This window comes from Diceros bicornis, chromosome X, assembly GCF_020826845.1.
Source record: "Diceros bicornis minor isolate mBicDic1 chromosome X, mDicBic1.mat.cur, whole genome shotgun sequence".
Classification (NCBI taxonomy): domain Eukaryota; kingdom Metazoa; phylum Chordata; class Mammalia; order Perissodactyla; family Rhinocerotidae; genus Diceros; species Diceros bicornis.
Window position 1 is genome coordinate 132550628 of NC_080781.1, and position 22260 is coordinate 132572887.

The window sequence follows — 22260 nt, forward strand, 5'->3', positions numbered from 1 at the left end:
TTCTTTTTTTTGTCTGTTTGCTCCACTATATTGTAAACTCCATGAGGGGCAGGGATCTTATCTGATTTTTTCACTGATGTATCCCCAAAACCTAGAATATAGTAGGCGTTAAATACATATTTATTGAATGAGTAGGAGTTAGGAGAAAGCAAACAGGACAAAATTGGGTTATTTTTAATGTTGTCAAGATATGTAATATACAGTGAAGATAAAACTATAGTGAGTGAACATTTATCCATAGTGTTGAAATATATGAAACCAATGAACCAAAATCAACAGCTCTCTTACATACCAGCAGTAATCAGCTAGAAAATGAGGTGAAGTAGATCGTATTTCCGTAACAACAAAATTAATATGATATACGAGAATAAACATAATAAGAAAGATACAGGACCTGTATGAATGCAACTGTAAACCTTACACGGGGCATAAAAAAAGACTTGAACGAGTGGAGATACACACCTATTCTTGGGTGATAAAATTTTATAGTTATCCGTTCTCTCCAAATAAGGCTACATTTAACTGAATTCATGCCTAGTACACGAGACACACAATAAATGGTTTTTGAATGAATATTAAATAAGTGAACATAATTACAATAAAAATATTACTAGGATTTTTTTGACTTGACAAAATGATTCTAAGGTTCATTTAAAAAATTCTTCAGAGTTGAGAATAAAATGTTGATAATGAAGACTAATGAAAAGATTGCTAGATTAGTTATTAAAACATATGACAATACAAGATAAATTATAACGGTGGTGTTGGTGCACAAACAGATAGATTAGTGGAACAGAATAGAAAAGTTAAGAAACAGATCTATGACTATCTAAGGACTTAGAGTATGATGGTGATGTCATAAGTAGGAAAGGTTGGGTTTAATAAATGGTATTAGGACAACTGAACAAAAGTATCCCTACTTCATAACATACTCCAAAATATATTCCGAGTGGATTAAAGATTTAAATTTAAAAACAAAACTATGAAAGTGCTAGAAGGAAAGATTAGAGTGTAGAATGTCTTTCTAAACATGACCTGAAAGGCAGAAATAGTAAAGGAAGAGATTAATACATTTGATTACATAAAACATTTTAAACTTTTGAACTTTCGAAAGCACCATTAAAAATATAAAGGTAGCCAACTACCTTCAAAAATATTTGCAACACGTGGCAGATTAAGGGTTAAGTTCTCTACTATGCCACAAATGTATGAAAGATGTAAGCTCACCGATGACTAAAGGAGCAAATTAAAACAAGAGAGACACCATTATTTTGGCCATTAAATTGGCAAACAACAACAAAAAGGCGACAGTGCAAGAAAACTGGCACTTGCCTGCACTGCTGGTAGAAGTGTACCTTGGGGCAGCCTTGCTGGAGGGTAGTGTGGCCAAGGTCAAGGATCATTCCTTAAGAATTTATCCTGAGGAATTTTTTATGAATATCTGCAGATATATAGTTCCAGTGATAATCATTGCAGTGTTCTTTATTTTTGGTCTTTTTTTATTGAGGTATAATTGAAATATAACATTATATTAGTTTCAGGTGTATAGTGTAATGATTCTATATTAGTATATATTGTGAAATGATCACCACAATAAGTGTAGTTAACATCCATCACCATACATAGTTAGAAAAGTTGTTTTTCTTGTGATGAGAACTTTTAAGATCTACTCTCTTAGCAACTTTCAAATATGCAGTACAGTATTATTAACTATAGTCATCATGCTGTACCTTATATCCCCATGACTTACTTATTTTATAACTGGAAGTTTGTACCTTTTGACTACTTTCACTCATTTCACCCATCCCTTACGCCCCGCCTCTGGCAACCACCAGTCTGTTCTCTGTGTCTATGAGTTCTATGCAGTGTTCCTTATAATATCAGTAAATTGTAAACAACCTAAATGTCTTTCTGTGGGAGAATGGTTAACTCAGTTATTATAGAGCCTTATAATGAAATACTGTGAAGTTATTAAAGATAATGTTGGAAAATATTTAATGATATGGACAAAACCATGCTATGGGAATGAAGATGGATATCCTTTCCTCTTAATATAGGAGGGAATCATGCAAATAAAACTAAAAGCAGGTTGTTTGAAGAAGCGAGGAAGAAGGATAAGGAACGTTTTACAGTGTCTAAGGCCTTGATTTTTATCAGTAAATAAAGAAGCCAACATATTTACCAAGAGTTTCTGTGGTGGGATCTGATTTAGGTGGAATACATACTGTTTCCAAGTTGTTAATTGATTCAGCCTCTGAATGTCAATGCTGTTTGTCAGAGGTAAGTTCACTACTGTAAATCAGTTTATAGCACAACAATGGGATGTGTCAGCCTATAGCTTAAGCATTTTTAGATTTAGTACTCAGTTTTTCAGTTTCACAGCAGAATCACATTCTGATTATTAATAGTATCTAAGCTGTTATGAAAGTATAGTATGTTAGCTCTTAGACTTTCCATAATTAATTTAAGCAAAGGTAATTACTATTAACGAGTCATAGAAAGTGATAAATGCTTTACATGTTGGGATTAATAATTTCACTTTTTCTTAAGGATTCTCGGATTCTGTGTCTCCAAGCCAGTATGTTCAGTGGAGCAATGAAAATGCTAGTGGACAATCTCTGGAAAAAACCTCTGCATGGGAAGCTCTGTTAAGTTTTTTCTTTCCAACAAGTAAGTTTTTGTTTGATTTTTTTTTCCTCTTAACGTCCTTATTTTGAAAACAGTAGTTCAATGTTTAGGAGGCAGTGTAGTCAATTGGCATTGGGGTGGGACAGACCTGAGTTTTAATCCTGACTCTGCCTTTTGCCTTAGGAAAGATAACCTCTCTGAACCTCAGTGTCCTCATCTTTAAAATGAAGACATTTACCACAAAGAATTGTGAGGATGAACTGAGACAGTATTTTTAAGGCATTCTATAAATGTTTGTTACTCTTCATAAAATACTTTCCTTCACAAATATCTAAACCTTTCACAATTTACCTTAATGGCATTACCTGAAATTTAATCACTGTTGCAGTATTTGTGAAATCTGTGTCTTCTGTGGCATTAATCAAGGTGCTATGTGGCTCTGATGTTATGGAATATACCAGATGTTTTCCCATCTGTTTTAATGATAAAAAGTACAGGTTTCAAGTCACATCATCTTTTGTGATTCTGTATATAATGTGTTTATCAGGCACATGATGGCCCCTGAGAATTAACCATAAATAAACATGTTTCATTTTGTACAGCACGTGGTGCCCTTTCAAGGGGAAGATTCAAATAAATTGACGTAATGTGAATTACAAAGATGAAGCTTTTATTAAAAACCATGCAGAATTTATTCTAACAAAATTTGATGTACATATATAAGCACAAAATTATATCCATTGTTTAATTCCAGACTCTACCACTAATTCTTCTGTGACCTTGCATAAATGTCTTCGTGTTTCTGTGTACTGGTTTCCTCAAATACAAAACGCATTGTAACACCTACTAACAATGAGAATAGCAAAATAAATGAGATCCTTAAATAAATTAAAGATACTGCCATGGTCAAAGTGAGTGGAGAAAGAAATCTGAGAAAGAAAAGGTGGTATGTTGTGAAGCTAAAAGAATGGTTTAGTAAGTGCCAAAGTTGGTCATAAACAACAAATGATGATTTAAGCTTTAGAGCTTATAAAGATAGCAGATATAAACTGTCCCATAGTTACCTATAATAACTACATTATATGAACACTGAAGCCACTTTTAAAAATAGTCTAAATAAGATATCTGCGTTTCTAAAATATTCCTCCAACCTGGCACAGTAAGATGAGTCAAAATCAACTGTATGAGATAACATTTTTTCCTAACAAAATCAAACTGTTTCATTGTAAGAGAAATATCTGACCTCGGTTTATTCAAATCTTTCAAAACAGTGATTAAATATTTATAAAATATATTTACTTTCTTCTTTGAAAATAATAACTACAAGTTCATAAAATGTGAAATACTTTTAACCAATTTATTTCCTCCCCTGTATATTGAAAATGAACACTCTTCCCACTTAAGCACTAAAAAAAAAAGTATATCATTTTGTCATTAGGCTGTTGTTCGTAAAAGATTCATCTCTTACAGATTAAAATGATAACCTAGAGACAGTCTGGCAGGGAAGCTTGAGAGGTCACATGATCCTTCTCCGTTTGGACGAAATTATATGCTTAAACCTGATAAAAATTGTTCTGGCCCTTTTTATTCGTTAAAATTACAAGTATCTCTTAGTAATTTGAATCTGAAAGTTAATTTTAGCATCTAGCATAAAGACCATCAGATGCAATTTAAGTATAAAATAACAGAAGCTCAGCATTAGAAGGGATTTGAGAGATCATCTAGTGCAGTCTCTTCTGTGATTTAAAATCTCTTCTATGATTTCCATTCCTGGAAAGTCATCTTTGAACAATGCCAATAGTGAGGAACTCAGCACACAGGAAGTCTATCCCATCTCTGACCGGGCCCTGACTATTGTCACCCTTTTCTGGGTGTGTGATGCCCAGGACTGAACATGGTGTTCAGATTCAGTCCAGCCTGGGGAGGAAAGTCACTCTGGGCCTGACAGAATTGAAGAACAGATTGCTTAGAGTATATAACAACAAAGTAAGCTAAACTCATGTGTCTAAAATGTTTGGGAAATGAATATCAAGGCCAACTGGTAATGCGTTAGTTTTGTGACCTTGCACAAGGTACTTTGATCTTTTATTTCTTTATTTTTAAAATGGAGGCCACAAAACTCAAGAATTTGTTGTGAAGATTGGATATAATGTGTGTAAAGCTGGGTACCTGGCCCAAATAGGTGCCTAGAGAATGGTAGCCATTATTATTTTCACCTTAGCTTCAGGAATTGCCAATCTTTAAAGAAGAGGAATTTAATGAAATATATCAGAAGGTAAAAATATGCTTATAATTATTATATTGTTCTTTGCTGATGTTGAAGTACTTTAGAATGATCATAAAACATCAGTTATTACTTTTCTGAGTCTGTAGTTGTTGATGGTATTGGAGATTGAACTGAATCTATGCTGGCCTTAAGCCATACTGTGAAAGTTTTTTTTTTGAATAAAAATCTGATATTTGCTTTTTTAGTTGTTTCTCTTATAAAGCAGGATGTTAAAAAAAATCAGATATTTGAGTTTGTGAGTTTCGTAGATTCAAATATGTGTGAATTTATTGCAGTTGCATGGATCTGGGTGTTCATGTGATAAATCATTGCCTATTCAAAATTATAATGTCATAATTTAAGGCAAAAAGGAAGACTCTTAAAACATACTGTAGTGCCAATATGATGTGCTCGCAGAAAGTAGGTCAATGCCAGTAGTATCACTTACCTTACTCTTAGCAGTAAACTGTGTGAATTTTACTTGCATTCATTATCACTGACGCAGTCACTGAGTTTCTGTAGCTTAGTAAAGTTGAGTGAGAGGATATCTGTGGTATTATTTTAACAGGGTGTTAGTTTTAAGGGCATTTAGCCTGTTCTTATTATTTAGCTCCTTCTGTGTTATGTTTGTATCACTACTACTCAGCTTATGATTTATAGTCCTTTTAAAACTACCTTACTGAGGCCGGCCCTGTGGCTTAGCGGTTAAGTGTGCGCGCTCCGCTACTGGCAGCCCGGGTTCGGATCCTGGGTGCGCACCGACGCACCGCTTCTCCAGCCATGCTGAGGCCGTGTCGCATGTACAGTAACTAGAAGGATGTGCAGCTATAACGTAAACTATCTGCTGGGGCTTTGGGGGACAAAAAAAGAAGGAGGATTGACAATAGATGTTAGTGCAGAGCCTGTCTTCCTCAACAAAAAGAGGAGGATTAGCATGGATGTTAGCTCAGGGCTGATCTTCCTCACACACACACAAAATAAATAAATAAAAATAAAAAATAATCATAAATTAAAAAATAAAAATAAAAACTACCTTACCAATTACATGTTAACAATTTATATTTTTCTGCAGTTCATCTAGAATTGAAAATGTGGTGTTAAGTAACTTTGCGGTAACTTTTAGTAAAAACTCTTATTTTTTCAGCATTCATCACTATTTGTATATGTTATTCAATCTTTTCTTTAACTATACCAGGTTAAATGTTTCTTTTTCTTTTTTTGTCTTGCAGTAATTATTTAATTAGGGAAAGTACTTGTTAATCATGCTGAATTCTCTTTCTTGAATTTTTTTTCCAAAAGCATGCATTCCAAAGGAGAATCAGGTGGTGAAGCCCTGCAATGAGCTGCAAGATCTTAACCAGAGTGCATGTTTGGGATACAAATGCTGTTATTCATTTGGGATCAGTAACTTCAGTTGTTTTGCCCCATTAAAAGATAGTAAGTCCATCCTCTTACATTTATTGTATTTCTATTTTTAAAAAGCAAATAAATAAGTCACAATGGCGTAAGTTTAAATTTGGATCTCCCAACTTAACACTTAAAGGGAGCTCCCAGCCCTAGAGCAATATTGTCCCCAAAAGTCCTGAGATGGTCAGGTCTGTATTCATGAGCAGTTTCTGCTTAGCCCTTAGATGTGATATCTTTTGCTTTAGTCACTCTCTGTCTTGTCCCCAAAATTCTAGGCTATATGAGATGTAACTCTGAATACCTGGGAGAAGATACCAGTGGGGCATGCCTTAGCTTTCTTTTCTCTTTCCACTTTTCTCTTCCTGAATAGAATTCTTCCCGTTTATCTTGTCTTCAAATCTCAGTATGTAACAGTAGGCTTGAATGTTTCTTGCTAAGGTGTGTTTATTAGTTTCTCTTTGTTCTGTTGTTTTCTTAAGATTTTTTTTCTTACAAAGTTTTGAGAACTAGACCATCTGTTTTTGTTCCTTCATTTGGATAGTGAGGACATATTACCAGTTGGTCCCATGATAGATGTATTTGGTATGATTAAACACCAACAAATACTACAAAAAGGATGCATGCAAAACAATGTCTTAGGTTAATATAGTCTCTATTCAATTTACAGCTCTTTGTTGAATATCTAGTGTTAATATTGGAAACTGAAACATGATCATGAATATAGAATTGCAATTTTAACACTGTCATATGATGTTTATAATTCAGTCATCAGTTTAGTCTTTATATTATGTGTGAAGAGACATTTGGTTCTTATAGAGGGAAAAATTGAACCGTGACTTACAATTCCCCAATCACATTAGAATGTGTTTCTGAATGAGTATAAGAATAAAATATGCTTATTTACCTGCAAATTCTTGATTTCTTATTTAATTTAATGTTTTATAATTTGAAAGTAAACATTTAAGAAGCCAGTCCTTTATCAAGTTAACTATTCATAGATTAATTCACTCCTCGAGTGCTCTAGGATGTGTAACATATGGCCAAGGAAAAAACATACTTAGGCCATAGGAAGAAATATACAGTATGAGTTGTAATAATCTGTTCACAAAAACAGTAGGATCATTTTGTTAAGGCTAGCATGGAGGGGGCCATGTATTTAAAGTGTAGCCTTTAGTTATATTTCAAGAACGTTTCATAAACTCCTACTACTTAACAGAGCAGCAAGGATATTTACCTGCCATATAAGAATACCTCCGTATTTTACTTTATTAACTGATAGTTTTTCTTATAGTGACTTTATGAAAGAACTCAGATTTGCTTCTCTTGCTTAAGTCGTAAAAGTAACAGGATATAATTAAACCAACAGAGCCTACGCAGATGTTCCGGATGTTTGGGCTTAGTGTGATCAGCATGATCATCCTGGGATGTCTGCCCATTTATTGCTGCTCTCTTTGCCGGAGGAGGTAGGCAAACATAAACTTTTATTTGCTGGTTGCTGAGCATACTTGGGTATTTCTGTGTAGACACATTTATTCAAATGCTCCAGAAACACAGGGATTATGTTTGGGTCATTTTTGTTTAAAAGAAGGTAGCTTGGGAAAAACCTAAAAGTAGAGTTACCATAATATTTTTTAAATGCATGTTATTTTATTTTTCTGTAAATTTAAGACATCCTCTTGTATAGTATGTACATTCTCTCATCAAACAAAATCCAAGTTGGAAGGAAAAATAAATCAGTGAGCTGGGGGTGCATGAAGTTGAGGTGCTTATTAACTGTAACTCAGAGGGATTCCCAGAAGTGTTAGTCTCCATCTAGTATATGGTCATCCACCATTGGGTCTTAAAGCCTTGGTCTGTATTTAAGTCAATTCGTATCAGATTTCTTCTTAGCATCTTACACAAAATCTCAGTGGGCTATTGGCATGATGTTTCTAAGTTTTGTTTTTTAATAGCTCCCCACCTACTGGGACAGAGTGGGTGTGGAGGTAGAGAGCAGGGCCAGGACTAGGGTGAGGTGAGTGAGGAGCAGAAAATTTAAGGAGGCACTCACTCTCAGGTTTGTGCAAGTGTAGTCGGCACTAGCATGACCCTGAGAGTGAGTGCCTCCTTAAATTCTCTGGTAAAGAGAAGGTGCCTGTTGATAAAGCATCTTTGATATTTTTATTCGAGTTAATGAGAAAGTGGTATTTGAGTTACCAAAAAATTGTTTAGATTTCACCAGAAGATTTATTAGACTATACACATTACCTTATTTTCCATAAAGATCATTGTATTTTTTTTTTTTTTGGCTTTTCTGTACCTTTTCCTTGAGTCTGATGAATGTGTCATATTCATCATTGCATTTTCAGTTCATAGCAAGGTGTGCCTCATATATAGTGGATGCTTATCTAAGGTTGAAGGAATAAAGAAATACAGTTGATGGGATTGGCTAGCCTGGAAGGCAGTCCTATAGTAATTTAAACTTTCTTGTTGCTTACGTCACTTTCTCAGACCATTTTGAAGACACTATTGGGTCACAGCTTTCCAACTCTTCCAGTTTGCATATGACCTTCTCAGTTTCTCTTGGTTTCCTATACTGAGTAGATGAGAAATCTCTACTCCTAGGCCTCTCTCATTTTTTTTCTTTTCCCAGATGATTGGGAGTTCTTCCCTCCAAAGCTTGATTTCATATCACAGATAACCTATGAATAAAAATGAAATAATATTTGCTAGAAATTGGTGGCTATGATTATTCCATGCAATTTAGAGTGTCTGGTAGAATAGGCCTGGTATAATAATTTCGTACGGTCTCTCTATTGTGCCTCTGCCAAGAAGTTTTATGGGGATGTTCAGGTACACTGGATTTTTCTCTAAAATGAATTTCAAAGGATTGTCCCCTGTTGTTGTTGCCATTGAGTCAATTCCAACTCCTAGCAACCCTGTGTACAGCAGAGCTGAACCCTGCCTAGTCTTTTTGTGCCGTCTTCTCACCTTCTGGTGCTATATCAGATCATACTCTGCTGCTATTCATAGGGTTTTCATGACCAATTTTTTTTGGAAATGGGTGACCAGGTCTTTCTTCCTAGTCTGGAAGCTCCATGGGTGACCCTGCCAGTATTTGAAAAACCACTGGAATAGCTTTCAGCATGACAGCAACACACTGCCACCACACTATGACAACAGGCAGATGGGTGGTGTGGTTCCCTGACCAGGAAATGAACCTGGGCTGCAGCAGAGCACTAAATCTTAACCACTAGACCACCAAGGCTGGCTGGTCGTAACTCCAGAGCATTGTCAGTTTCAACTTGCTGCTTAGCTGAATTTCCAGGAAGAGTGGAGGGTGGATGGGGCACTGTCAGCTTTTCCTGGTAAGCTCATTTTAGAGAGAAGGGAAATAATTGTGTTAGAATGAAGATCCTATCCTTGATACCAAACAAGGAGCATATATGGAGTCCAAAGCATGCTAAACCCACCTTTTGGGGGCGAGATATCTCTTTAGAACTATCCCTTTATGCTAAACCCACCTTTTGGGGGCAAGATATCTCTTTAGAACTATCCCTTTAACTCATTTCCTGTTCTTCATTTCAAAGAATAAAGAGATAGATAAAATATTACAGTAGGTAAAATAAATGACCTTATAAGAGGGAAATAGATTCAGCAGTAAGATCAGTACGTAATGGTTTAAAAAAGAAAAGAAAGAAGGCAAATGCTGTTGTTTGTCTAAATCGGAGGAGCTAAAAGCCAAATGCAGATCTGTAGTAACAGGATCTGGGCCTCTCCGTTGGAAGAACTCCTAAGGCACTGGAAGATACTCTTAAGCTCCTCCTCCTGCTGGGTCCTGTCCTATATATTAAGTATACATTCCTTCCGGAAAACACTGTTATATCTCTCCTCCCTGCCTTCAGTTGTAAGCCAAAATGAATGATGTTTTGATGTTTCCCAGCTCTTGCAATTTGGACAATGCCTTTTATTTCCAGATCACTTAAGGAGGTAACAACTGGCAAGAGCTGGAGGGATGAAAAATGAGAAGTAATATGAGCAGGTGGGAGAAATGAAAGCAGTTGAGGTGAAGAGGATAATCACTTTCCAGAGTCAAATGTATTTCATTCTTTTGGTGCCTAATTCATACTTTCCACAATTGACCATATTCAGTCACTGTTTCCTTGTGCTAGGTATCGTGGAGGATATAGAAACGTCTAAGACCATAGGCCCTACTTTTAAGAAGCTTAAATCTACCTTAAAATAAATCCAGAGCATGACATATTAAATAACAATATAAGATGGAATATAATTAAGGACTAAAATGAGCAGTGGCAATAACTTATAAAAATTCTGAGGCAATGGGGATCAAGATGAATGAGAGAGGGCAGGGTAGGCTGCACTGTGGAGGTGCTATTTGAGCTGAGTTTTGAAGGGACAACAAGATTTGGGTTAGGTGGAAAGGGGGCTCCTCTGCAGAATTCATTACATCTACATGGGGTCTCCTCACTGTAGACTCCTTAACTGCTTGTCATTTCTAAGCAGAGATGGTTGAACTTTGCCCCTGGAATAATCTACAACTGAATCTCTAGTTTACTTCTGCTTGACCTGAGTTCAGGTGTGATATGAACCAGGTACACAGAGAACTCAAGCCAGCTTGAACTGGTTGCACATATACAAAAGGGAGCAGAGAGCATTAGTAAAAAGCTTTCTAAAGATTTGCTACTAATAGCCTTATTAAACTCGCATATAAGATGTGTTTTGAAATTCATTATCTCCTCAAGGTTATGTAAGATCTGTTTTTATTCTCATTAATAGGGATCAGAAGACTCATTAGGTTTGTGTCACTGGTAGGCTTAAGACTTACATAGAGATGAAGGAAGGAAAAGATCAGGTGGATAGGAACAAAAGGAAGCAGGGGAGGGGCTCTAGGGGAATAGAGGGGAAGGGGGGTGGCTGAATTATTCCCATTACAGTAATAGAATGCCAGTAATAGTAGTCTCAAGTGCCAAATTCAGTTTCTAATCTTTATTGGTTTTTAGATAAAGTTTAATCTGTATGCATATGCCAGTTTAAACATCTGTGTATTATATAGTGATATGATACTTGAGTGTGTACATAGCTTTGGTAAGGTGGAAAATTCAAACATTATAATACCATGCCTATTAAACTCAGATGAAGTGCATTTTCACGTTCTTTTTCTTCCTATCAGATTGAATTTGTAACTCTGAATTAAGAAAAAATTTAGAACTCAGCCTGAAAATGACAAAACTATGTTTTCTTTCAACTAATGAAAAGCCATGTTTTTTTAAGGTTGTAGATCATCTGATACACAGATGATGTAAATAGCACATCCCCCATACACTTTCAATGTTGCTACTTGCCAGATGGCTGTTACTGAAAATTTCTACATTTAGACAAATCCTGCTGGGTGATTCTCTGTATTATAATGTGGTTTTCATTATGCAGATAGTCTTAATACCACTTACTTTCTTAGAATGGGAGGTAAAGAATTGGAATAAATGTGTCAAAAATTGCCTAAAAATCATCACCCATTGAATTTCAAAAATAGACGTTTACATTTTCAAATCCCTATGTTTTGTGTGTTTCATTATACTGTACAATATAATTAGTAATGTTATTTTGAAAAGCTTTATGCAGCAATTAGCCAACTGCTGAAAGGTTTGAAGTTCCTAGGATTATATATACATGAATTCAGAGAAAGGAAATATAACCTATAAATTTTGAAAGTAGGCCTAGGCTCTAAGAACTTTGAGAAAATCTGACCAGATGAGAATGTGAGCAAACTGGAACCCTGCTCTAACATGAGTCATTATAGATTTGAAATTCGCATAAAGCTGGTTCTTCTTGGACCCTGTTCAAGGTAATATAGTTACTGAACTAATAAGAGAACCTCATTATATGCGGATTATATGTCTGAGGTTCTCATTGCAAGGATTCCAAGAGCAGCATTTTAGAGAATTCTGGAATAGTAGGTACTACTAAAAAGAACAGTTTGTTGCCAAACTAATAACCTCATTGCAAAATGCAGTGACCTTTTCTCAATTCCCATCCAGCTTGACCTTTTTGTTACGTAGTACACTATTGACTGCTCCCATCTCGAATCTTTTCTTCCTTGGATTTTATTGTTCCTCTTACCGTTCTGATCCATCTCAGTTTGCTTTTCTTTCTTCTCTCTACTATGGTTATTTCCCAAAGCCTTATTCTCATCTACCAGAGAATATTACAAGTATGTAGCAGAGAGAACATTTAAAAAGATCTGTGTTCTAGTTCTGCATTTGCCACCAGTTTTATAGTGAGCTTAACTTCTTTTAGTATTGGTTTTCTCATAAAATTAGAGTAAAGAATGAATTAGATAATTTCTAAGGTTCTTTCTGACCATAATATTCTGGGCTATTCTAGGTGAATGATTCTTAAATCTGAATCCTGAAATCCTCACCTCTACATGTTCCATATTTCCAACTGCTCTCGTGAATTAGATGTTCTGTTAGCACCTTAAATGCAACATGTGAAAAAATGAACTTATCTTCTTTTTCTCCCAAATCATCTCCCCTTGACACTTGTCCATTTCTGTCAGTGATTTCATTGGTCTCCCAGGCTAGAAACCTTGGAGTTATTTGTAAACGACTATTTGATTTCCTTGACTATTTGATTTCCTTTATCTTCAATATATAATCTCTTATCTTAGTCTCCCTGTCATTTTTTGCTTTCCTTTGGAATGAGTCTGGGATTTGCCTCTTCTCCCATTTAATTGTCACAGCTTAGTCCAGGCCTTGTATGCTGTCAGCTCTTGTCCTGGGTAAGTGGTTTTAGGAGAAAAGCAAAAGGGAACCAAGATGTATTAATCTTCTAGGGCTGCCATAGCAAAATACCACAGACTGGATGGCTTAAACAATAGACATTGATTTTCTCACAGTTCTGCAGGTTAGAAGTCCATGATCAAGATGCCAGCTAATTTGGTTTCTAGTGAGGTGTCTTTTCCTGGCTTGCAGATGGCTACCTTCTTGGTATGTGCTCACGCGGCCTTGATGCATGTGAAAGTGGGGAGAGAGAGAAAGAACAAGCTCTCTGGTGTCTCTTTTTATAATGACACTAATTTTACCAACTGGGGCCCCACCCTTATGAACTCATTTAACCTTAAATATTTCCTTAGAAGCTCTATCTCCAAATACAGCCATACTGGGAGGTAGGGCTTCAATGTATGAATTTTAGGGACACAAACATTCAGTCCATAACACAAGGCTAGCTAGCATCTAAGGGCAAAGGCAGGATTGGGAAGTGAGGAAGGCATCATAATATGTCCAATCCAAAAAGTTCATACAAGAGAGATAATAACTGGGATGAGACTGCAAGTGGGGTTTGGAAGATGGCTAGGAGTTGAGTCCTGGAGAAGTTTCTTGGCACTTCAATAGGAATGTATGGCTGTGCCCTTAGGAAGGAGGGAATGAGTAAGGATGCTTGCCAGGCCGATTTGGACATATACCTGGACTCCTAATCTCTTCTTCTAATCCATCTTGTAATGTGTCCTGCTAGGCTTATCTTCTTAAAATAGTATTATTTCATTTCATTATATCATTCAAGGACTTCTAATGCATTCATTCAAGAATATCTGGATTCTAGGCCTTGTGCTAGGTGCTGTGAAGGACAAGAAAAGTGAATCAGATCGTGCTCTCTGCTCTCAAGGGACATATAGCCTAATAAGGGGTATGTATAAGTATCTAAGATAAAAAGTCACACTCTATAAGAAAGGTACAGATAAAAACAATAAGCATGTTCGGCTTATTCCAGTTTATATAGTGTTTTCACATACATTGTCTTATTTGACCTTCAAAACAGAGAGGTACAGGGAGGCTTGGCTTCTTGCTTAAGATTACTTAGTGATAGGGCAAGAATTCCAATCTGTCTTCTGAGTTCCTTGCTTTTTCTACTATAGGAAATAGGAAGAAAAGAAATGTAGATAAAAACACAATGGCATCTTATTGCTTCAAGTCCACTCAAAGGGCTGTGACTTTCAAAATCATCTGTACTGGACTCATTCTATAACTCCAATAATATTTCTTATAACACTCCATGTATCTTTTGCTCCAGCAAAGGAGCTATCTTAACTTTTCTTGGCATACCCCAGGCTTAATTCCTTCCTCTGTTCTTTTGCCCATGTTGCTCCCAGGTCTTAGGATTGTTCTTCTTCATCCTCTTCACTTATTTGAATTCTTTCTGATCTTCAAATGGCAACTGCCTCAACTCTTCCATGAAGTATTCTGCAACTGCTCCAGATCCCAATATTTTATCTTTTCTCAGAACCTCTTTCTGCCCTTATGTTCTCTTCTACATAATCTAACACATAATTATCCTTTGTTTCCTGTTATTAATTTTCTTTCTATGGCTAAATTGTAACTTTCATGAGGACAAGGGACCAAGCTTTATACTTCTTTGAGTTTGGGGCTGTGGTTCCCAAAATAGAGTGAGTCCCTTATCGGTATCACCATCATCCCCAGGGAGCATGTAAGAAATGCATGTTCTCAAGCCCCACCCCAGACCTACTAAATCAGAAACTCTGGGGTTAGAGCCCAGCAATTTGTGTTTTAACAAGCACAACTAGTGATTCTCATGTACACTCAGGTTTGAGAACCGTTGGTGTCTAGGCCATGTAGTAGGCAACTTGATAAATAATGATCGAAATAATCTAGTTAGTCTTTTCTGTGGATCTTCTGACTGTCTTTGTGACTGCAAATGATAAATTAAACTTATAAAGTTTCCTATGTATAAAATTAATGTTACGTTCTTTAAACTATCCTAAAGAATTTATATTAATGAATTAGAGTTTGTTAAGAAACATGGAAAAATCAGCCCACTAGACCTGTGTTTCTCAAACTCTGGTCTGTAGATGGCTTCTATGGAAGTAACCTTGGGAATATTTGATAATGCAGATTCTAGGACTGTACCCAAGAGATTCTAATTCAGTAAGTCTGGGGTTTGGTCCTGAAATTTGTATTTTTTAAAGCATCCCAAATGAATCTTGTATGAAGCCCATTTGGAAATGCACTAGACTTTACAATTCAACTCTTTATTCATTCATTCTTTCTGCAGATATTTATTGAGCTCCTGCTTTGGTCTGGGCACTTTCTAGGTGTTATGTTCTTCTCCATCTTATCATCTTCTGGGTGGCCTTACTGTCCATGTTTGAGCCATCTAAGCCCATAGCCTCAGAGTTCCCTAATGTACTCAATTCTGAGGAATCTCGCCTGCACTCTGCATTGGCCACTCGCTTTCATGCCCATATCCTGAACCTTGTCATTCATCAAAAATTGAACCTCTGAGTCTCTGAAATCTTAAACTTCAAAATCCTACCCTTTGACCATAGATGCCTTGTCTTCTAGGTTTTTCCTTTCTTTACTCTTGCTACACCTGTTCTCGTTGAGACCTTCAGGCTCTTTAACTCTCTGTTTTTTCTTGGTCTTCTGTTTTTTTAACATCATCTGACTTCTTTATCCAGCCTGGATCCTATTGCCTGGTACATAAATCCATTCTTTGTAGCCCCTTTGTTTCATTGAAACACCACTTCTCTGCTCCTAGATCTACGCTCCTGGGAATTTCTAGAGGAAAAAAAGTTCCACAACTGTGTAGATTCGTATTACTAGAAATTCTCGGCCCACTTAGTGTTTCCAGCCACACCATTCTACTTGATGTTTACAAACAGCACACTGCCTCGCCACTCTGAGCTTTTCACACAGTGTACCAACCCACTGATTGAAATGCTCTTATACATCTCCCCATCGCTACTCTTCTTTATCTGGCTCACTCCCCTCAGGATGCAGGCCTCAGCTTAAATGTCACCTCCTCTAGAAAGCTTACCCTAAACCTGCTGCCCAGACTGGGTCAGGCTTCTTCCTCTTTGTCTCCTGCCAATCTCTGCTTGCTTCTACTTGGACTTATCTCAAAGTGGTATAATTATAAGCCTATATATCTGTCTTTTCTTCTAAATTTTAAGCTTCTTGAGGGCGGGTTCCATGTCTTATTCATCTTTATGCCTCTAATATTTGGAATAGTATTTATTTCATAAATGAGCAAATGTGTCAGTCAGTGAATGAGTATGGGATAAGTTGGTCTGTACGTTTCAATGTGAGTATGCTGGCCACAATATATGACATTTTATATGAAAAGAAGAAAATCACTTCTAGCACACTGGACAGATCATTTCAACTCTACTTTCCCATTAGGCATTCTCGATAGATATTGGGTAGACTATCTAACTTCGGATCTCAGTAATAAATGTTAGAAGGCTGAGCCTAAAACCAAGTCCTCTAACCTAGAGCAGTGCAGTGGGTTTTGGAGTAATTGCATTTTTCTTTGTTAATTAATGTGAAATGTACATCATTACATTTAAAATAAAGTCTATGGATAAAGAAAACATAGTCATTTCAATTATGTAAAGTAAGATATATTGAAGTCGCAGCATTAGAAAAAAATATGTCCTTAATGTCTTATCTAAAATTCTGAAACTCAAGAAGTTCTGCAAGCCTAAAGCTTTTTGCCTAACTCATTTGGCAGCAAAACTAGATCTGACCTGACCTGAGAATCTTTCTAGTCATTATTTAATGCTTGTAGTGAATATTCATGTATTTTCTTGCAGAAATATTACTGTATTTGATTATGAGATGCTCCCCTAGACCCCATGGGAGTATCATGTAATATTCAGTATGTCATGCCATATTACCTTTCTAAAATCCAAAATATTCTGCATTCCAAAACACATCTGGCCCCAAGGGACTGAGAAATATGTAGTTGTTTCAGTTATTATATTTTTGAGACTGCAGTTAAAAAAAACTGCAACATAAAGAGGCCATAGGTAAATCATATAAATATATGTTTGGTCTTCACCCAGTATTTCATTTATGCCTGGAGACTTTTTTATGATTAATTGAGAAAAAGGTGTTTATTTGTTCCACATCTGTCTTACCTAGTGGAGCTCAGTGACAACTCAGTAATGCAGTTTAGAGGAGAAAAGTGATTATTACCTTCAAAGTCATCATTTCAAAGGCAGGCTTGTCTATCTCTGGGCCCCACATGCTCAGAACCTGGTTGTCTTTATAGCTAAGTAGCACTGTCAGGGGTCAGGTGTCCACTTCTGTATGCTACCTAGCATTGAGGAGAGGATGGGAATATGTATCTTGTCATTACCTCTTCATAATATTGAATGCAAATCTTTCTTTCTTTCTCTTTGGTTTCCATCCTTACCTCTGCCTTAAGCATTTCTATTTTTTCTCCTTGGCTTGTGTTTAGGTGTTTAGAAAGTGAAAGCTCTATAAACATAAAAATCACCTAACATTTCCTGAGCTCCCATTGGGTACCAGGCTCTGTGGGGTATAAAAAGTTAGGAGGTAAAGTTCTAGCCTGAAGTTATTTCCAAGCTCAGAGGGAAAAAAGAGACAAGTTAGCGTAGTGGATAGGGTTTGGACTTTAGATTTAGGCAGGTCTGGATTTGAATCCTGGCTTCACTACTGAGTAGTCTGGTGACTTTGGGCAAGTTGCTTTCCTCCTTGATGCCTCAGTTTCCCCATCTGAAAAATGGAAATAATAGAAATAGTAACTGCCTCATCAAGTCATCATGCAGATTAAATTAGACCATGCGCATGGCATGCTTATATACAGGCCTTGGCATGTAGAAAGTCTATCCTACTTGTCATTATTAGTCATTATTAGCTAATGCTGCAGTGTGGTCTAATGGAAAGAGTCTGTACTTTAGAGTCAGACAGACCTAGGTCCAAATGCTAACATCTCCATTTACTAGCTATGTATGACCTTGAGTGAATTATCTTACTTTTCTAAGCCCCAGTTTAATCATTTGCAAAATAGGAAACACAATATCCACCTTTTAGGATTGTTGTAAGAGTTAAATGAGATAAAGTATGTAAAGCACCTGGCTAAGTTCTTGGCCTATGATAGGCTCTCAGGTGCCCCCCTTCACTCACTGTCCACACAAACACAAGGAAGTACAGGATGAAATAGCAAATGATGGTAATAGTGAGTGAAAGTGCAAAACTTTAAAATTGTAGATGCTAATATAATGTAAACTATTACTATTTAGTTTTGAAGTTCATAGGAGGGAGGAATCTCTATAGGCTAGGAGTGAAAGGGAAGACTTCCTAGACAAAATAATATAAGCTGAGTCTTAAAGGATGGGTAACATTGTTGTCAGCAGAGGGAAGTAGGACAGCACTCCTGTCATGGCGGATCAAATGATCAAAATGACTCTATATAGAGTTATAATAATGGTTATAATGATAAATATGAGTGAGCCAAGTTTAATACTTTCTATCAGATTTATTAAATCTGGTGAGTTAATCAATCAGGTGTAAATGTGTAAAAAGTTATGTAGGCAAATAGCCTTTTCCTTCTAACTTGCCATTGTTATTGTTCTGAAATAAGGTTTCACTTTGAACTTTTAATGTTACAGCAAATGGGGCAATCATTTACGAAGGAAAGTCAACAGAATTTTAAAGGGTTTGAAGAAACAAAGAAACAAACTAAAAGAGGATACAGAAGTATTAGGGGCAATAATGGAAGACGAGGAAGGATTAGGTGATGAAAAGGAGCAAAACTAAAGGTAATTGACAATAGGATATAAAGTCGAAATATTTAATATTTTCTTCTTGTTTCCATCATCTTGGTTTGATTGATGCTTATGTTTTACCCCAGAAATGTTTGGACCACAGGAGTATCAGCTTCTGAAATGATATTATCACTAGGGATATTTGGATGGTAGGAAGGTGGACAGGAAATGTGCCAAGTTGTTTGGGTACCACATTATTTGGTATACATAGTTCAACCCTTCAGGGGAAACAAAGAAATGGAATCTGCCCACTCTGACTCTGAGGCTCCATGATAGATACCCTTGCTAAATAGTAATGGCCATAGTGCCCCATGTGTGTTGACCACACCACATATCCAGGAGAAGGAGCATAGCCTCAGGAGTCTGACAGATCTGTGACCGAATCCTGGATCTTAGCTGTTAGTTTCAGCTACCCGCTCTCCAGACTTACACAATGCAGCATTAGGAGAGATGGAGAGAGGGGATCCCAGAATCATACCCAAGAACTACCTGGCCTCACTTGCACAGGTTTACAGATACCCTAGCCTTTGCTTGAGTCTCCGCTTTCCAAAATAATTGTGAAGGACCAAGTAAGGATAAAATGGTTGGTGAGAAAAGAGGTATACTTCAGGGAATAGAGTCCTGGACTGGGAGTCAGGAGACTCGGGCCATTAATTAGTGATGTTTCCATGGGCAGGTAACTTAACCTTTCAGCTCCCTAAAACCATCAGCTGAGATGTTTTTGTGTAGCTTAAACAATATAATGTCTGTGAAAATGCTTTGAAAATTGCAATGCGTCACTCAAATTTAAGGTGTTAATTTCTAGCCTCAGATACAGAGAAGCAGAGGAGTGGAATAACAGACCATTGAACTTGGGGTCAGGAGACGCTGGCTTTAGTCCCAGTTCTGCCATTATTTACTGTGGGAACTTGGGCAAGTCCCTTAACTTTCCTGGGCCTCAGTTCACCAAGCTGTGAAATGAGAGGTTTGGACTAGATGAATAAGAAAAGTGACCTATCTCAGAAGAAACCAAAGAAAATCCTTATACAGTATTATATGTGTATGTATATAACATATTACTTATATAAGGTGATACATAAGTATATATAATAATAATCATACAAGTATATTATACATACCTATATATTACTTTGTGTAAGTTTAATGCAATACATACATGTGCATATGTATGCATACACACACATGCACACATATGTGACACTATAACTAGACTAACAAAACTTGATTTCTGTGGGCCATTCATTGGGGCGTAAAAGTTAACTTGGTTATTCAGAAATTGTCATTGTAATGGTATTTACTATAGTGTATTTTGTCTGTATACCTCACAGTAATATAGGATGATATACTGGCAAACTGAAAATACATAAGTTAGTCATAACATTCAGTATACAGAGTTTGAGAACTTTATTGCAGTCATTTCTGTTTATAACAAAGTGTGATGTATGTATACTAATCCTTTTAAGTTATTTAACTCTATTTTACTTTTCTCCTGTAGCACTATTTTCCCATTGAGAAGAACACAAACCATTCAGAGCAGAGGAGACTGTCCCAGTCATCTAAACCTGATGGAGCGTTTTAAAAGGACAAAAATTAGTTCCTATTTTTGTCATGTTTACTTATAAAATAAAGTTGATAGTTCTGTTTTTGTGCATCAAACCAGAATCCGAATTCTTATTAAAAATAGTTTTTATAGAATGTTAAAAACTGTATGAAAAGCACTGGTGGTGGTTCAGGTCTTACATAGTGATGAGATTTTGGCAACTTGGGTAATGTTATCAACATATACTTTTGTTGGTGTTAAATAAGGCAGAGATTTTATGTTGTTATTCATCGTCTAGCAAAGTTTTCTTTACTTTCTAAAGAAAATAATTGTGTCTGTGACATACATAAATTGATTTTTTTTAAAGTTATATCATTTTTTTATGATTCACTTTCCTCTTTTGAAATGTGTGGGGCTCAAGTTTATTTGGGCTTGTTGCTCATTCATTCAACAAATGTTGATTGAGCCCCTGCTGTGGGCCATGCACTTTCTATGTACTGGGGATATAGTCATAAGCAAGATAGACTTGGCCTTTCCTTCGTGGAGCTCACAGTCCAGCTGGGGAGGAAGCGGGTAAAGAAGTAATGACAGGGCTATGTTAGGAGGAGTACCACATTCTATGGGAACACATAGCAGGGACACGTAGCCCAGACTTCAAGAAGAGACATAAAATGAAAGGTAAGAAGGATCAACAGACATTTGCCATACAATCACTGTGTGGTGGGAGAAGGTACAAATCACTGTGTCTGTTTCGGGTACGAAGGCCCAAGGGCATGGAGTATTTAGAGCACTGCAAGTAGTTCAGGGTGGCAGCAACTTCAACTTAGATGTTAGATCAGAAGAACTTTATAACCCACATTGAAGAGTCGGGTTTTATCCTGTGGACAGAAAGGAACCAATGAAGGATTTTAAGCAAAGGAAGGATATTGTTATATCTACATCCTTTGAGGTCACTCTGACTGTTGTGTGAGAATTGGAAGTGAGCAACACTAGGGTCAAGAGAGCCAGTTCTGAAGCTATTATATTAATAAGGGTGAGAAAACATGGTATCCTGGACTAGGGTAGTGGCACTCCGGATAGAAGTAAATAGATTTGAGAGCTGTTTAGCATGTAGCATCAATAGGACTTGGTGATTAATGTATGTGTGTGGGAAGAAATGAGAAGGTTGAAAGGGGAGTATGAATTTCAGGTTCCTAAATGATGGGCCAACCAGAAAGATAGTGAGTACTATTCACTGAGATGGGACAATGAGAAGAAAGGCAGGTTTGGCAGGGGAAGATGAGTCATTTTTGAATGGGCTGTGTGAAGTGCCTATAGGCCATCCAGGTAGAGATGACTAGTGAGCAGTTAGATATATGGGTCTGGAGCTCAGGAGAAAGATCTGGCTGGATATAAAAGTTTAGGAGTCATGAATATATAAATGATAATTGAAGTCACAGTGAATGAATTCAACCAAGAAGAATAAGAAAAAAAGAAGGTACTGGAATAGAATTCAGAGAAACACAAACATTTAAAGGATGGTCAGAAGTAGTGTAGCTGTCAGTGGAGACTGAGAAGTCTGAGGATAAGCAGGAGAGAGCAGTATAATGAAATCCAAGAAGATGATGTGTTTCAAGGAGGAGGGAGTCATCAACATTATCAAGATTCTGATTCATTTCCACTATATTTGGTGACATGGAAGTCATTGGTGACTTTGGCAATAGCAGTTTCACTGAAGAGGCAGGAGAAGAAACCAGATAACTTTGAGTTGCAGAGTGACTGGGAAGTGAGAAAGTGAAAGTAGAGAGTGTAGACAACATGTTGAAGAAGTTTGCCACTGAAGGGAATCAG

The 22260-nt window shown here is 36.7% G+C and overlaps 1 protein-coding gene across 3 annotated transcripts in view; it reads left to right on the top strand.

The window, feature by feature from the left end:
- FMR1NB (FMR1 neighbor) overlaps window positions 1-20546 on the top strand; it is a 36709-nt gene extending 16163 nt beyond the window's left edge. Inside the window, exons 2-6 of one of the 3 annotated variants that reach the window (XM_058534865.1) lie at window positions 2551-2670; window positions 6194-6331; window positions 7668-7764; window positions 18735-18884; window positions 20386-20444. In XM_058534865.1, coding sequence (XP_058390848.1) covers window positions 2551-2670; window positions 6194-6331; window positions 7668-7764; window positions 18735-18882 — 503 coding nt within the window. In that variant the 3' untranslated portion in view covers window positions 18883-18884; window positions 20386-20444. Of the gene's footprint in view, window positions 1-2550; window positions 2671-6193; window positions 6332-7667; window positions 7765-18734; window positions 18885-20385 lie in introns of all 3 variants that reach the window. The other 2 variants (XM_058534863.1, XM_058534864.1) reach the window with 2 other exon arrangements.
- Window positions 20547-22260: the final 1714 nt, after the last annotated feature.